Source organism: Pongo pygmaeus, chromosome 19 (genome assembly GCF_028885625.2).
Source record: "Pongo pygmaeus isolate AG05252 chromosome 19, NHGRI_mPonPyg2-v2.0_pri, whole genome shotgun sequence".
Taxonomy (NCBI): Eukaryota; Metazoa; Chordata; class Mammalia; order Primates; family Hominidae; genus Pongo; species Pongo pygmaeus.
In genome coordinates this window covers 17,527,955-17,543,919 of record NC_072392.2, presented here as the reverse complement: position 1 = coordinate 17,543,919, position 15,965 = coordinate 17,527,955, and the positions used below count along the sequence as shown (strand labels likewise).

The window sequence follows — 15,965 nt, the reverse complement described above, 5'->3', positions numbered from 1 at the left end:
TTTCCTTCCTTCCCGAAGTGCTGACTGTGGGCTGACTGCCATTTGGGGCAGGGAGGCTTCCATCTGTTCTGAGGCTGCTTCCTACTCTTGGCCCTGCAGATCATGAAGGAGAAGGGAAAGAGGTCATCTGAACACATCCACCAGATCAACCTGGACGTGAGCAGGACTCTCCGGAACCATGTCTTCTTCAAGGATCGATATGGAGCCAAGTAAGCCTACGGGAGCCGCAGGGTCCCAGTGGAGATGGGGTGAACAAGAGGGATGGAGACTTCCCCGCAGCAGAAGCCAGGGTCACCCAGCAGGGATGACAGAGCTGCCAAGAGCTCTCCTGGCCCAGGGAGCAGCCGGCACCATGAACCGAGCACCTCCCTGGTTCCAAGCCCTGGGCCAGGCTGGAACATGTGGGGCCAGAACCCAGGAGGATCCTGAGGAGACAGAAAACAGCAAAGAAAATCACGCACAATGGTGAAAGGTGCTCTCCCTGACCCATGGGGATGCATGGTAGGACCCACGGGAGGGTGGCAGGATGGAGGGCCCATGAGCCTCCCCAGGCAACACTGACAGCACCAAATGTTGGGAGAATTAGGGGTCCTGGAAACTCTCATCCAGGTCTGCTGGGAACATGACATGGCACAGCCACGTTGGCAGCCAGTTGGGCAGTGGCTCACAAAGCTCAATGGACTTGAACCACGCATCCCCAAGGTGTCACAGATATTGAACCCACTGATTTGAAAACTGACATCCACATGAAACCTGCATGCCACGTTCACTCCTTGATTCATTGTCACTCACACACGGAGCCTTCGGGGATGGCCTTCAACACGGGAATGGGGAGAGACAGGCTGTTCCTCCGTTCAAACGGGAAGACCTGGTGAGAAAAGGGAACAAACCAGTGATGGCTGCACGAACGTGGGTGGATCCTAGATGCATTTTGCTAAGGGAAAGAAGCCGGACCCAATAAGCTACCACAGTAGGATTCCCATTCCTAGGCCATTCTTGAAAAGGCCAAACCATAGGGACTGAGAAGCAGTCTGGGTGGCCAGGGGCTAACGGATCGGGGAGAGGCTGGGTGCATAGGGGAAACCCTGGAGATTTGGAAGATGAAGGAGTCTCTCCAGGAGGGGCTGGAGCAGTGGCCAGGAGACTGCACATTGGTTTGGAACCATGGAGGAACTGTACACCCAAAGACTGAACTGGTGTGTGTGCAAACTGGAAAAAAAAATCATTCAGCATGAAAAGGATCGGTGAACTCACTGTAGAACTGGGCTATTTGCATGTCACAGATGTGGATTTTACTGAAACATTTCTTCAACAGTCTCAGGCCCTGAAGAGCTCACTGCTTATCTTGTGAATCATCTGAACCTGAAATGGGATTTGTTGTTAGGATTTGTAGACAAAGTGAAACTAACAGCATCTGCACAAACCAAACCATAGCCCCCTTTCTCTGTTTCCTAGGCAGCGGGAACTATTCTACATCCTCCTGGCATATTCGGAGTATAACCTTGTGAGTATTCCCGGCAGTGAGGTTCCCGGGCCATATTTCCATCTTCACAGGAGTGGGTGTCTGGTGGGGGTGTCGTTGCTTCTTTTAAAGTTAGTATTTGTGACCCACCAGGATATAGGAGGCAGGAGTCCAGCTCACTGCTGGCATAAACCTCCAAGCAAGGCAGTGGTCTCAAGGGGTCAAGCTGAGACACAAAGGAGTTGGGGCCTGGACTCCTGGTGTCACCTGGGCCTGACCACCACTTCTCAGAACAAGAAATGACGCCCTCCTCCTGGGGCTGCCCCAAAGCCCGGGAGTTTGGCAGTGTCACACGCAGGACAGTGCTCTCAGGAGACAGTTTGGACAAGGTGCTGAAGTGCCTGATGGACTTGGCTCTTGTCATGAAATGAATTTGCATCCTGAGGAAGCCTCTTCTTCATAGGAAGCCTCCCCAGTCACCTCTGCCCTCTCCAATGACATGAGTCCTCCCAGGTGACCTCAGCCCTCCCAGGTGATGTCCTTCCATGGTGACTCTGGCTCTTGCAGGAAGTGGGCTACTGCAGGGACCTGAGCCACATCGCCGCCTTGTTCCTCCTTTACCTGCCTGAGGAGGATGCATTCTGGGCACTGGTGCAGCTGCTGGCCAGTGAGAGGCACTCCCTGCCAGGTAGGTGAACAGCTGCCCCTGGGGCCTCATGCAGCCAGACCTGGGGACGGCCACCGTGGCCAGATGATCTCGGCTTTCAGCCAAGGCACCATCCTTGTGTCGCCAGCTTGTTGGGAGCCTTTAGGACATCTCTGCTGAGGGTCCCACAGGAGTCCACAGATGCCTTTCATCCCCATCAGCAGAGGGCATCTCATCCTCCCCGTGGCCACCCTCTGTGTCCTGGAGCCACGCCCTCCGGCTCTGATTCTGTGCAGCTGACTCTCCCCTCCCTGAGAGTCCTCCTGCCCTCCAGCTGCCTGGGCTCCTGCTGCCCTTGGTGCCCACGAATGGGCTGACCAAGCCCAGGTGGCAGCATCTCCCCATCCCGTGTCCCCTGGCACGACCCCACTTCGAGGAGATGACCAGGAAGCCCAGCCCCCACCCTATTCTGGCCGCTCTGTTGTGGCCTCAAAGTCAGGCTTGCCCTTTTTGCGCCCTAGCCCGGGAGGCCTCCAGGGGAACCTCCAGCCAGGCTCCAGGGGATGTTCCTGTCCCACCTCCCCAGGGCAAAGGCCACATGGTGGGGTCACCAGATGGGAGGGTGGGAGGCCTTCGGGTTTGGGGGCCTCTGCAGCTGCCCAGCTCTTGCAGCTGATGGCTCCACATCTTGGGGGAAGGCTCTGATTTCATGATGGGCTGGGGGCTTCTCAGGATTCCACAGCCCAAATGGTGGGACAGTCCAGGGGCTCCAAGACCAACAGGAGCATGTGGTACCCAAGTCACAACCCAAGACCATGTGGCATCAGGTGAGTTTATGGTCCCCTCGGCTCTTCTCAGAGGCCCTGCCTCCCGTGGGGCTGTAGGAGCAGGGGGACTGGAGCCCCTCGTGGGACTGGTGACTGGCGGAGTCTCAGCCAGGGCCTGACCTGGGACGTTGGGTTCTCCATGGGCTGGGAGTTGGTTTCCTTTCCTGCCCTGGAGGAGACAGAGGCACAGGGATGGGGGCCCAGCTCCTGCAGAGCAGGGCAAAGGGCAGTGTGTCCACCGGGAGTGTGGGAAGGGGACAGTGTTGTGGGGAGCTCTGGACACCGCCCAGTGTTCTGCACTAGGGGAAGGGTCTTCAGAGGCCCTGGAAGATGGAGGTTTTTAGGGCAGCCCAGGGGGCCCTGAGCACCTCTGTTCCTCCCATCAGGACAAGGAAGGTCTATGCGGGCAGTGTTCCTCGTTAGGCTGCCTTCTCCGGATGTTGATTCAAGGGGTAAGGAGGCATAGGGAGATCTTGGCTCAGGGACCCTCCTTGCCCTGCAGTGCCCTGCTTCCCCATCCCGGGAGTCTGGCTCACTCCCAGCCCACAGGAGGTTCAGGCGGGTCCCTGAAAGTCACACAAGCAAAACCCTCTGCCCAAGAGGGGTCATCCCAGGGCAATGGCTGGGGCTCAGGCCCAGCTTCATGGGCTGACTGGGCCAGGACCCAACTTGAGAGGGCTCAGGGAAGCCTCAAGCCCTGGGCAAGCCCCTCTGTCCAGGAGCCACATCCCCACTCAAATGAGTGCCCCCTATGAGGAGCTGCAAGACCTTGTCTGACCCAGCATTCTGGATGGCTCAGGCGGCCCTCATGGGGAAGGTCACTGACTCTGGAGACTGAAGCCCCAATGTGCGCAGCTCGAGCCACCAGCCCCAGCCTGGAAGGGCCAGGTTCTCTCACACCTGCTGTCCCCACAGATCTCTCTCGGGCTCACCCTGCGCCTGTGGGACGTGTATTTGCTGGAAGGAGGACAGGTGTTGATGCCGATAACAAGCATTGCCTTTAAGGTTCAGAAGAGTAAGTCTACGTGTGCCCAGTGGGGCCTGGGGAGCCCTGTGGTCAGACCCCGACTGGCCCGAGGGCAGCTTCCTCACCCTGTCCTCATGATCCTCTGTTCTGGCCCAGAGGGAGGTCTGGCCAGGTGGGCTGGGCAGGGCACTGTGACGCCGAGCCCATCCCCCACATGACCCAGATGAAAGTCGGAAGTGTGGTGAACACTTCCCTGCCCAGATCACCCCCCAGCCACAGTCTCCTGTGTACATGTGGACGCCTGGGGTGGCCACAAAAGGATCTGGCACCGCCCAGTGGGAGACTGAAGTGGCCACAGGGTATGAGCTGTGACCATTCCCAGGTAACTCTCTTGGCCTGATATCCACCCTGTCCCTAGAGCGCCTCATGAAGACATCCAGGTCTGGCCGGTGGGCACGTTTTCGGAACCAGTTCTTTGATACGTGGGCCATGGACGATGACACTGTGCTCAAGCGTCTTAGGGCCTCTACAAAGAAACTAACAAGGATGCAAGGGGACCTGCCACCCCCAGGTGGGCTCCAGTGCCAGGTCCCCTCCCATGTCACCCTCTTGGGCAGTCAGTAGTGGGCGAGTGCCCCGGACCAGCAACACTACTACCTGGGCCTTCCTCTTCACCTTTTCTTCCTCCTCTTCCTCCTGGACTCTAAGAAAGTACAAGAGGCCCACCGGCCCTCAGGGCAGGCGCTCAGTGCGTGTGTACTGGACGTGTTGTGCATGCAGGAGGGGGATGTGGGCAAGACCCTCCAACAAGCCCCCTCCCACTTTCCATGGTGTCTTGCTCTCCCCCTCACAGGGCCCTCAAAGTTACTAGAGGAGCCAGACCCATTTGTGGGAGACCCTGCCCCTCCCTGCAATCACCCACAGCCTCAGAGAGCAGCAGAGGCCCCTCACTCCTGCACGCTCCTCCAGGGTTGCCAGGACAACAAGACTTGAGCAAGGGAGACAAGGGAATTGGGTGTCCCTGACCCACAGCGCATTCAGGGAGAGGGCACAGGTGGGACCCCGGGCCCAGAGCCAGAGCCAGAGCCAAGAGTTCAGCCAGATGTGGGAAGGGTCAGTCCTGGCATGGACTGGGCAGCCCAGGGAGGCAGAGGGTGACCCACGTCCGGGCCCAATCACCCACTGCGGAGACAGGTCCCCATGTGAGGTGGTAAAGGGCTGGGTGACATCCAAGGCCCCTCCCACCTGAGTTCTGACTGGGGGCCATATCCCAAGCCCAACAGCCCTGGGACGAAGGTGTGTGGCAGGACGCCCCCAGCCAGTCTGAACCCTGGGGGCAGTCCCAGGAGCCACCCGCCATGCCCCAACGGCTTCCCCATGCCAGGCAGCACACACCCCTCCCTCTGGGATCAGCAGACTACAGGCGTGTCCTCAGTGTCAGACCACGGGGGCCACACAGAGACCCCAAAGACTCCAGAGACGCAGGCAGGTGGGGCCCAGCCTGGAAAGGGCTCACTGGAGACACTGACCACATCTGTTTTCCTTTCAGCCAAGCCCGAGCAAGGGTCCTCAGCACCCAGTCCTGTGCCAGCTTCACGTGGCAGGAAGACCATCTGCAAGGGGGACAGGCAGGCCCATCCAGGCCCACCAGCACGGTTCCAGCGGCCCATTTGGCCAGCTTCTCCGCCATGGGCACCTCGTTCTTCCACATCCTGTCCTGGTGACGCTGTCTGGGAAGACACCTACCCTGTGGGCACTCAGGGTGTGCCCAGCCTGGCCCTGGCTCAGGGAGGACCTCAGGGTTCCTGGAGATTCCTGGAGTGGAACTCGATGCCCCGCCTCCCGACAGACCTGGATGTAGGGGGCCCTTGGTTCCCTCATTATGATTTCGAACAGAGCTGCTGGGTCCCTGCCATATCCCAGGAGGACCAGCTGGCCACCTGCTGGCAGGCTGAGCACTCTGCGGAGGGGGTGAGATTGGCTTTCACTGCGCTGAGCCCCAATGTGGACATGCACTTCCGGGCCCTGCAGTGCACCCAGCACTGATTCCAACCAGGACACCCCCTTCAGAGCTAGGGACAAACAGCCATGCGCTCCCACCTCAGGGCCTTGCCTCTGCCACCTCTACTTGGAAAGTGTTCAGTTCCCTCCAGGCTTCTAGAAGCATCTGGGCCAGGGCTCATGGCAGAGGTAATTTCCCGAGGCTTAACAACCCAAGCAGGTTTCGCATCCTCATTTTATTTTTTGTTAAACTTATGAAAATTTATTAAGAAAGTGGGCAGCTCGAAACTCATGCACAGATGGAACACACCAGCACCCAGATCACAAAGCCAACCATGCCCAGCCACTCCCAGCACCCCCAGCCCTGCGACCAGCATTCTGAATTCTAATGACACCATGAGCCTGCCTTTGTACTTGAAACTCATGGAAGGGTAACCACCTTCATGTTTTAAAATAAATGTTTCTTCCTGTTGAAATGATTTTAGATATACAGAAATATTGAAAAGGCACTATAATGTCCTCCTACACCTTCCATCTAGCTGCCCCTAATAATGATGTTTTGTAGTAGCATGGCACATAAGAAATTTAGGCCAGGTGTGGTGGCTCACAACTGTAATCCCAGCAATTTGAGAGGTCGAGGTGGGAGGTTCAGGTTCACTTGAGTCTAGAAGTCTGAGACCAGCCTGGGAAACATAGGTGGACCCTGTCTCTAGAGAAAAGTCAAAGAAATTAGCCAGGCATGGTGGCATGTGCCACCTAGTCAAGAGGCTGAGGCAGGAGGATTGCTGGAGCCCATGAGTTCCAGGGAGCAGTGAGCCATGATTGCACCACTACACTCCAGCGTGGGCAACAGAGCCAGACTCCATCTTCAAACAAACAAACAAACAAACAAAACTTATTCATGTAACCAAACACCACCTGTTCCCCAAAAACCTATTGAAATTTTTAAAAAGAGAAAGATAATGCTTGTGAAGTACACATTGTCTTTCTCTCATACTGCCACCTAAGTTATGTTTATGAACAACTATAGTAGGCCAGATATTTGTGATATAAGTTATGTAACTACAAAGAAGTTTTTTTTTTAATTGTTACTCATTTTTATCTCTGTATTTGTTTGAAGTTTACTAACCAAATAATAAAAACATTTCCTCCTCCTTACACAGAACTGCCTTACTCTTCTGGATGATGAGGATCATAGATTGGAATATTTGAAAATCCAGGATGAACAACACCTGGTAATTGAAGGTACAAGATGGAAGCATGCATCTATATTAAATTTTCAAGGGGAAGAATTTAAAGAGTTACTAATAACCCATTTTATAATTTTCTCCAAGACAACTATTATTTGATCATTATGTTTTTATGACAAAGAAACCCTTTGGAAAAAAAAGAAAAAGAAAAAGAAAACCCTTTGAACTCTTATGTAATCCTACCATATGATTTAGATTGCTTTAAAGGGAAAATATTATGTTTTTAGTCATTGACAAAGGATGGGAATGGTAGATAAAAACAAGTGAATTCAGTTTACAAATTTATACTTCCTTAAAATTTTCAAGTTGCTGCTTTGAGTTTGAGTAGAGAGCAACTTTCTTGCATAGTTAGTAGCACAGGCTTTCATTAGTCATCAAAACTGGCTACTCACTGACAGAGCTACTTGTATATTCAGAGATTTACACACTGGCATACACATGCCATTAAAAACTTTTTAAGTGTGTCTTTTCCCATCAAGTTTTGTGGCAACGTTGTTAGCTGCCTTTGTATTCAAATCAATAGGCCGGGCGCAGTGACTCACACCTGTAATCCCAGCACTTTGGGAGGCCAAGACGGGTGGATCACTTGAGGTCGGGAGTTCAAGACCAGCCTGGCCAACATGGTGAAATCTGTCTCTGCTAAAAATACAAAAATTAGCTGGGTGTGGTGGCACGTGCCTGTAGTCCCAGCTACTCAGGAAGCTGAGGCACGAGAATCAGTCAAGCCCAGGAGGTGGAGGTTGCAGTGACTCAAGATCACGTCACTGCACTCCAACCTGGAGGACAAAGCCAGACTGTCTGAAAAAAAAAAAAAAAAAGGAATAAATTACTCTGACAGTTGTTACAATTTAAGAAAGAATTGTAATATTTCTAATGTTTTAAGTATAAGAAATTCCATTGTTTCTGAACTTTAATTACTTCTGTAGATGGTTAAGTATAATTTTACTTCAAGTAGGTAATTGAGGGAAAAGATTATTCAAACCAAGTGACTTTAAAGTCCTCAATATGAAGAATAGGAATGGTTTTAGAGCCAATTACAGGCATGTGCTGCATAAAGATGTTTGACAACAAAAGACCTGTATATAGCAGTGGTCCCATAAGATTATAATACTGTATTTTTAGTTGTACCTTTTCTGTGTTCTAACATGTTTAGATACACAAATACTTACCATTGTGTTACAGTTGCCTACAGTGTTCAATACAGTAACATACTGTACAGGTTTGTAGCCAAGGAGCAACAGCCTATACCATACATAGCCTAGGTTTGTGTAGGTACACTCCGTGATATTCACACAAAGACAAAATCACCTAATGATGCATTTCTCAGAATGTAACCTCATCGGTAAGCAATGCATGTACTAAAATTAACTAGATTTTAAAACTTCTGATTTAGGAATAAGATGTCTTTAAAAAAAAAAAAACAGAAGCAATCGAGTGGGTGTAAATTAGATAGATAAGAAATTAACACATTCCTATCTGTCCTTCCAGTTCACAACAAAGATATGAGTTGGCCTGAGGAGATGTCTTTTATAGCCAATAGTAGTAAAGTAGATAGACACAAGGGTAGGTCTCCAGTATTATTTTTTAAAGAGATTATTTTAAATGTTTTTTTTTCTTCTCTCAACTATTAAAGTGCTAACAACTTTTGGTTTTCTAGTTCAAAAGTAATTAGGGCCCTTCTTTTTCTTTTTTCCTGAAGCAGCATTTGATGTTGGCAAACCCACCATCAAATTATTTTCTAAATTTCTTTCTAACTCTGCAATTAAATAATTTATATGTTTTAAAAGACATACTAGAAGAAGAATTGTTTGAATTATTTTGAAAAATCATAGCAATTAAAAAGAATAATTGCTGCTTCTGGGTTACAAGTGAGCATGGATCATCACTGTTGCCAGACACTCTATGAAAAACCTTCTCTAGCATTTCAAAGACCTGCTAGAGAATTATTAGCACCGTTTAGCTGATTATGAGAGTTATAAAAAATCTTTTGATTGAATATAAGTAACTGTTCGTGCCATGGCATATTACTACAGCTAAGCTTTGGTTCTCTTATTGTTTGTTCCAGTTCCCATAGAAAAGGGAGCCACAGGTCTAAGCAACCTGGGAAACACATGCTTCATGAACTCAAGCATCCAGTGCGTTAGTAACACACAGCCACTGACACAGTACTTTATCTCAGGGAGACATCTTTATGAACTCAACAGGTAATCTTTCTTGAGTCACTGGCCTCTTAAGCTGTGACTTTGATATAAACCCAATATCACCTAAATTTCCTCTTTTTTCACCCTGCGGGAAAAAGATTTTATCTTATTTGCCCTATTTAATATGAAATAGGCCAAGGAATACATCTCTTATTTCAAAAAGAAAAGATATTTTGATGTGAGATGCTAGGCATTTTTGTGCCCACATGATTGTAATTTATGAGAATCTTTGGCAACAAATTTTCCTCTCAAACTTCTAGGACAAATCCCATTGGTATGAAGGGGCATATGGCTAAATGCTATGGTGATTTAGTACAGGAACTTTGGAGTGGAACTCAGAAGAGTGTTGCCCCATTAAAGCTTCAGGTAAGCAGGTTAAAATAATATAAAAGTATTTAATTCCTAAATAGTTGTTTAATCATTTTTCTGCACTTGTTTTTTGTGTTTAGCCTTTTGGATCCTTCACTTGGTATAAACAAGAGGCCAAATTCTTTTGCTTGTTTAAATATTTGCAAAATACTACTGTATATGTAGTGGGTAGGATAAAGACCAAAGGTACACTCTAAATTGGGGATGTCATTCATTTTCCTAATTTGTCAAACATCTTATATGAAGAGTAAACCTTTTTTGGTAACACTTCACTATTAGCAGTGTTCTAACTGCAAGGTGGACCTCAGAGTCTTCTTAACTACATCCAATCCAATCCATTTTCAACACAACTAAGATAGTTCTATCTGTAGAATACAAAGAAGGAGGCTGGGAGCAGGGGCTCATGCCTGTAATCTCAGCACTTTGGGAGGCCGAGGTGGGTGGATCACTTGAGGCCAGGAGCTCAAGACCAACTTGGGCAACATGGCAAAACCCTGTCTCTACTAAAAAAAATTAGCCAGGCATAGTGGTGCATGCTTGTAATCCCAGCTACTTGGGAAGCTGAGGCACGAGAAATGCTTGAACCTGGGAGGTGGTGTTTGCAATGAGCCAAGATCGCACCACTGCACTCCAGCCTGGGCAACAGAGTAAGACTCTGTCTCCAAAAAGAAAAAAAAAGTAGAAGAATGAATGAATGAAACTAATGAATATAAGTTTTATATTAATATCAGATGTAGTAGATTTTAGTGAAGTTAGGATTATTCATTATTTTTATTTAAATACAAAGCAAAAGCTTTTTATATTACAAATTATTAACTATAACAGCTACACATTTGACTACTTACCTCTTGCCAGGCACTATTCTAATTAATTTGTACCCTCTAAATAATTCTAATGCAGTTAATAAAAGTTAGGATGCAACCAGACCAGAAAATGTAATTGTTGAAGACAACATTACATTATATAAAATAATATATACACATATTATTTTATACATGCTATGTATTATTATATACACATTATTTTATGCATGTTATGTATATATTATGTACCTATAAAATATACATATTTTATATGCATATAAAAATGTGTAAAACATTATAGAACAGGATGTCTTTCAATGTGAGCAAATGCTGTTTTAGTATTTCTGTCTTAAATAACATCTGTGTGCCTGAAGAACAGTTTGCTTACATGATGCTGACCTAGGACACAGTATTGGCCAAAATAGTTCTCTCTTTTTTTTTTTTTTTTTGGTCATTTGATGTTAAGATTCAAAAGATTTCATGATTATCCAAAATACATTTGTTGAAATGGAGGCAGACTAAGTACTATACTATTTATTTTCTTACAATGGCTCTGATTGGATTATACGACATGTTCATTCCAAATTTTATGGGTAGGAAATAATGACTGATACTTCTCTTATATTTATAGTGGACCATAGCAAAATATGCTCCCAGGTTTAATGGGTTTCAGCAACAAGACTCCCAAGAACTTCTGGCTTTTCTCTTGGATGGTCTTCATGAAGATCTCAACCGAGTCCATGAAAAGCCATATGTGGAACTGAAGGACAGTGATGGCCGACCAGACTGGGAAGTAGCTGCAGAGGTTTGTCAGTTTTGAGTTTCTAATGTAAGCAATAGACAAAATGTTCTGGCCACAAATACATGTAGCACAACTTAAATGCAAACTAAACTATCCTGAGATCAGAATTTTACTGCGAAAATGAAGGAATTTCTGTTCCTGTGGTTAATTGTTATGCGATAATGCCAAAGCAAAAATACCTTTAATGAATATAGAAAACTGTTGCCATTTCACATGGTAAACTTGATGGGACTGGATGTAGGAATAATTATCCAGTGGAATTTAAAGAGTCCCCCTAATTGTTAAAGTAATGTATACAGTGACCTATAGGCATGCTTTATAATTGTTAATGGACAAATAACTTTAATATTTACCATGGTTACCTTGATAAGAACAAATGAAAAACAGGATTTTCCATCTCAATTTAATATTTTATGTTAAATGAAGAGTAAGGATTATATTCTTTACATTTAAATGCAATATATTTAACCAGTTTCTGTGAATTTATATAGAAATGCCTCTCTTATGGATTTTGAGAGAAAATTCTCATCTTTTTTATTGCTAGGCCTGGGACAACCATCTAGGAAGAAATAGATCAATTGTTGTGGATTTGTTCCATGGGCAGCTAAGATCTCAAGTCAAATGCAAGACATGTGGGCATATAAGTGTCCGATTTGACCCTTTCAATTTTTTGTCTTTGCCACTACCAATGGATAGTGATATGCACTTAGAAATAACAGGTAGGTCACAAAGTTCTGAAAAATTACTTGACTCCATTAAATTTACTTTATTTAAATAGCCTGAATTTGTAAGTATAGTTATTTGTTTACAAATAAAGACTGGTAGTCAGCATATTATAACTGAGCAAGCTAATTTTAGGCATGACTTGAGGTTTGAAAGATGTAGATTGGGGCATTTTTTTTTTGGTTTCAAATATGCCAGCAACTCTCTTTAAAACCCCACAAAGCCACTCATACTTTTATGTCAGATGAACACCAAAAAAAATACGGATTTCACTTAATATTATCCCTAAGTACCATCTGTTTTAGTGTTTACACATAAAATAAAAATTCTAGGCTGAAATATTTGCTATTATATTTACAGGTCAGATATATCTGTACACAGCATTTAAGGCTTTCAATGAAACCTGCATTTTACTGATAAAAGATCTTTTCTCTTTACTAGTGATTAAGTTAGATGGTACTACCCCTGTACGGTATGGACTAAGACTGAATACGGATGAAAAGTACACAGGTTTAAAAAAACAGCTGAGTGATCTCTGTGCACTTAATTCAGAACAAATCCTTCTAGCAGAAGTACATGATTCCAACATAAAGGTAATGTTAACTACTCTAAGAAACTTTTGATTCTATCCTTCAAAGATGATATTTTTCTCGATTATTATGATCAGTTGTTAGGTTATGTGACCAAGAGAGATACTAAAACATAGTGAAAACTGAACAACAACAACAACAAAAAATGCCAAGTTTTCCAACCCAGAAACTTAAAAGAGTTTTCTACTAGAATAAAAGGATAATACTGATGGTGGTATTTTTGAAGAAGGGAAATATGTAAGGCTGCCTGTATGGAGTGTTCTAGCTGTGTCACTATAGTATAGGTTTCCTCCAAAGACTGCTGCTATTACACTTCACAGCTCTTCTATATTACCACTGTTACTAGAATTCTTCCTAGGTTAAAGTATTTTATGTATTTATGAATGTGTGTTTTTAGTATTTATGAATATATATACTTGGTCTTTTAACACACTAAGAAATTAAGAGTAAAGACAAATTGACACCAATCATGTCTTTCTACATACCAGCTGGGGAAACAAATAATCTAATAAATATATTGCCTACTCTAAATTAAGCTCCTGCAACTGGTATTATTTATATTCATCTTTGGGATTTCTGAACACACTCTCACCTCATTGACATTTTCTTAATATGAAATGCAAAAATGGGGTGTCTGAGGGTTGGAATTTAGATCCCTGAAACAAAGGACAAAACTGAAGAAGTCAGTCATATACAACACACTTCTTCCTGTGAAAAGAGATAATAGTTCAACAATTGAGGTTAGTTTTCAGTTATTTTTATCAAGCATTCATCCTTTATGTAGTTGAAAAATTATTCAATCATCTCGTTGGTTTTACGGATGAAAGCACCTAAGACATTCTTTTGAAACACATTAGAGAGAGAACTTTTCCTTTTTATCTGAAACATCCCCCCCTTCTCATCTTGCTGCTGTTTCTGTAGAACTTTCCTCAGGACAACCAAAAAGTAGGACTCTCAGTGAGTGGATTTTTGTGTGCATTTGAAATTCCTGTCCCTGCATCTCCAATTTCAGCTTCTAGTCCAACACAGACAGGTAAGATAGAACTAGAACTCCTTCTCATGATTGCACCTTTAAATATTTGTCTAAGAGTTGTCATCTTTATTATATTTGTTCATGCAGAGGATATTATAGCAGAAGAGTTTTGGAACCCAAGGGAAACCTTACTGATTATTCCATATTTTTTAGATGAGAAACCTAAAATTTAGAGAACCCAAGTGACTTCAGTTAGATAGGTAGTTGTTAGCTAACATACTCTTGGAATTCAGATCTCTTTGAACTTTTATCTAATACTAACATGGCAACAGCTAGTATGAGAGGAACATACTACCAGAAAATATAAACAATAGATATAGCTAGAAAGAAATCCAATATTATATGTAATTTAATGTGGTCACTCACTGCGTCCTTTTAACCGCTAGTATGCTTTGTCTATTCTTTATGTTACTTACAATTAGGTCAATTAGGCTAATTCCCCAACTACAAAGGGCTTTATGAGGCTCCCCTCATTGATGTGTAGTAGGTAGATAGTCCTGACGGTGAGTTGGTGGATGATCTAATTTTAGTTTTAATTTAGAGCATCACTGTCCAATAGAATTCTGCAGTGGTGGGAACTTCTGTGATCTTTGCCATCCAATATAGTATCCACCAGTCACGTGGACTGTTAAGCACTCGAGATGTGGCTAGTGTGACTGAGAATAATGCATTTTTAATTTTTATTTTATTTTATTTATTTATTTTGAGAAAGGGTCTCACTGTCACCCAGCCTGGAGTGCAGTGGCATCATCTTGGCTCACTGCAGCCTCTGCCTTATGGGCTGGAGCAATCCTCCCACCTCAGCCTCCCAAGAAGCTGGAACTACAAATGTGTACCACCATGCCCAGCTGTGGTGTATCTTTTGTAGAGATGGGTTTTCACCATGTTGCCTGGGCTGGTCACTAGCTCCTGGGCTCAAGGGATCTGCTACCTCAGCCTCCCAAAGTGCTAGGATTACAAATGTGAGCTGCCTCATCCAGCCTAATTTAAATTTTAAATGTAACATCTGGGTAGAGTTTACCGTATTGGACAGTGTCTTCAAAGGTGAAGAGAAGGAAAAGAAAACAAGTGGTAGAACTGTTTGTGTGCTACAACATGGTGCTGATACAGGTTTCTGCAAAAATTCTGCTTAAGAGTTTCCAGCAGTTACTCTTTCCTTTTCATTTGGTCAAAAGTGTGAGTTAAGGAAGTAAAACTGGAAATTAAAATCTTCCAATAAATCTAGAGTTATTTATACTATGATTTCTCCCTGCCCTGTGTTAAGAGACTACACTGTCTCTGGTCCTCAGGATACTTGAGAAAAGAGCAAAGATGAAAATACCACAAGCTTACGATGCTGTACTTATCTTTGAATTTGTAGATTTCTTCTCTTCGCCATCTACAAATGGAACATCCACCCTAACTACCAATGGGGACCTACCCCGACCAATATTCGTCCCCAGTGGAATGCCAAACGCTGTTGTGCCATGTGGAACTGAGAAGAACTTCACAAATGGAATGGTTAATGGTCACATGCCATCTCTTCCTGACGGCCCCTTTACAGGTTACCTCATTGCAGTCCACCGAAAAATGGTTAGTTAAATGTTAGGCAACTCACTGCCAGTCTTGCTAGTGTCATTTGTGAAATAGCCATTTTCTGTCTTTGCAACATCGTTGAATGCATTTTCTTCTCTTTTTTTCTTTAATTTTTTAAAATTTAATACTTTTACAAATTTTATTTTTTTACTTTTTTATCCTGTCCTCAAAATCTGTTGCTATGAATGCATTTTCAATGTATTATATATGCTAATATAAGTGATCAGAGCCAGGATTTAGTATTACTCATGATGGCTAATGTATGAAATGACATTCCTCATCCATATATTAAGAGGCAACAGGATAGTCAGTGCATCTGAGTACTACTTTCTTGAAAAATTTGTGTCTCCTGGCCAGGTGCAGTGGCTCACACCTGTAATCCCAACACTTTGGGAGGCTGAAGCAGGGGGATCACCTTAGCTCAGGAGTTCAAGGCTAGCCTGGGCAACATAGTGAGACCTCGTCTCTACCAAAAAAAAAAATTTTTTTTAAACTAAGCAGCCATGATGGTGTGGGCCTATAGTCTCAACTAGTCTGGAGGCTGAGGCAGGAGGATCACTTGAGACTAGGAGGTCAAAGCTGCAGTGAGCCATGCTTGCTTGCACCACTGCATTCCAGCCTGGGCAAGACCCTGTCTCAAAAAAGGAAAAAGAAAAGAAAGAAAGAAAATGGCCGGGTGCAGTGGCTCACACCTGTAATCCCAGCACTTTGGGAGG

General features: G+C 45.0%; 1 protein-coding gene across 4 annotated transcripts in view; it reads left to right on the top strand.

Moving 5' to 3' along the window:
• LOC129017143 (ubiquitin carboxyl-terminal hydrolase 6-like) overlaps positions 1–15,965 on the top strand; it is a 51,870-nt gene that overhangs the window by 9,793 nt on the left and 26,112 nt on the right. For 2 of the 4 annotated variants that reach the window (XM_063656602.1, XM_054457328.2), the window contains 17 exons: positions 100–209; positions 1,456–1,504; positions 2,030–2,150; positions 2,841–2,935; positions 3,322–3,387; positions 3,851–3,950; positions 4,321–4,473; positions 5,452–5,873; positions 7,067–7,148; positions 8,642–8,716; positions 9,219–9,357; positions 9,615–9,720; positions 11,158–11,331; positions 11,873–12,047; positions 12,493–12,644; positions 13,563–13,674; positions 15,035–15,246. In XM_063656602.1, coding sequence (XP_063512672.1) covers positions 100–209; positions 1,456–1,504; positions 2,030–2,150; positions 2,841–2,935; positions 3,322–3,387; positions 3,851–3,950; positions 4,321–4,473; positions 5,452–5,873; positions 7,067–7,148; positions 8,642–8,716; positions 9,219–9,357; positions 9,615–9,720; positions 11,158–11,331; positions 11,873–12,047; positions 12,493–12,644; positions 13,563–13,674; positions 15,035–15,246 — 2,343 coding nt within the window. The remainder of the gene's footprint in view (positions 1–99; positions 210–1,455; positions 1,505–2,029; positions 2,151–2,840; positions 2,936–3,321; positions 3,388–3,850; positions 3,951–4,320; positions 4,474–5,451; positions 5,874–7,066; positions 7,149–8,641; positions 8,717–9,218; positions 9,358–9,614; positions 9,721–11,157; positions 11,332–11,872; positions 12,048–12,492; positions 12,645–13,562; positions 13,675–15,034; positions 15,247–15,965) is intronic. The other 2 variants (XM_063656604.1, XM_063656603.1) reach the window with 1 other exon arrangement.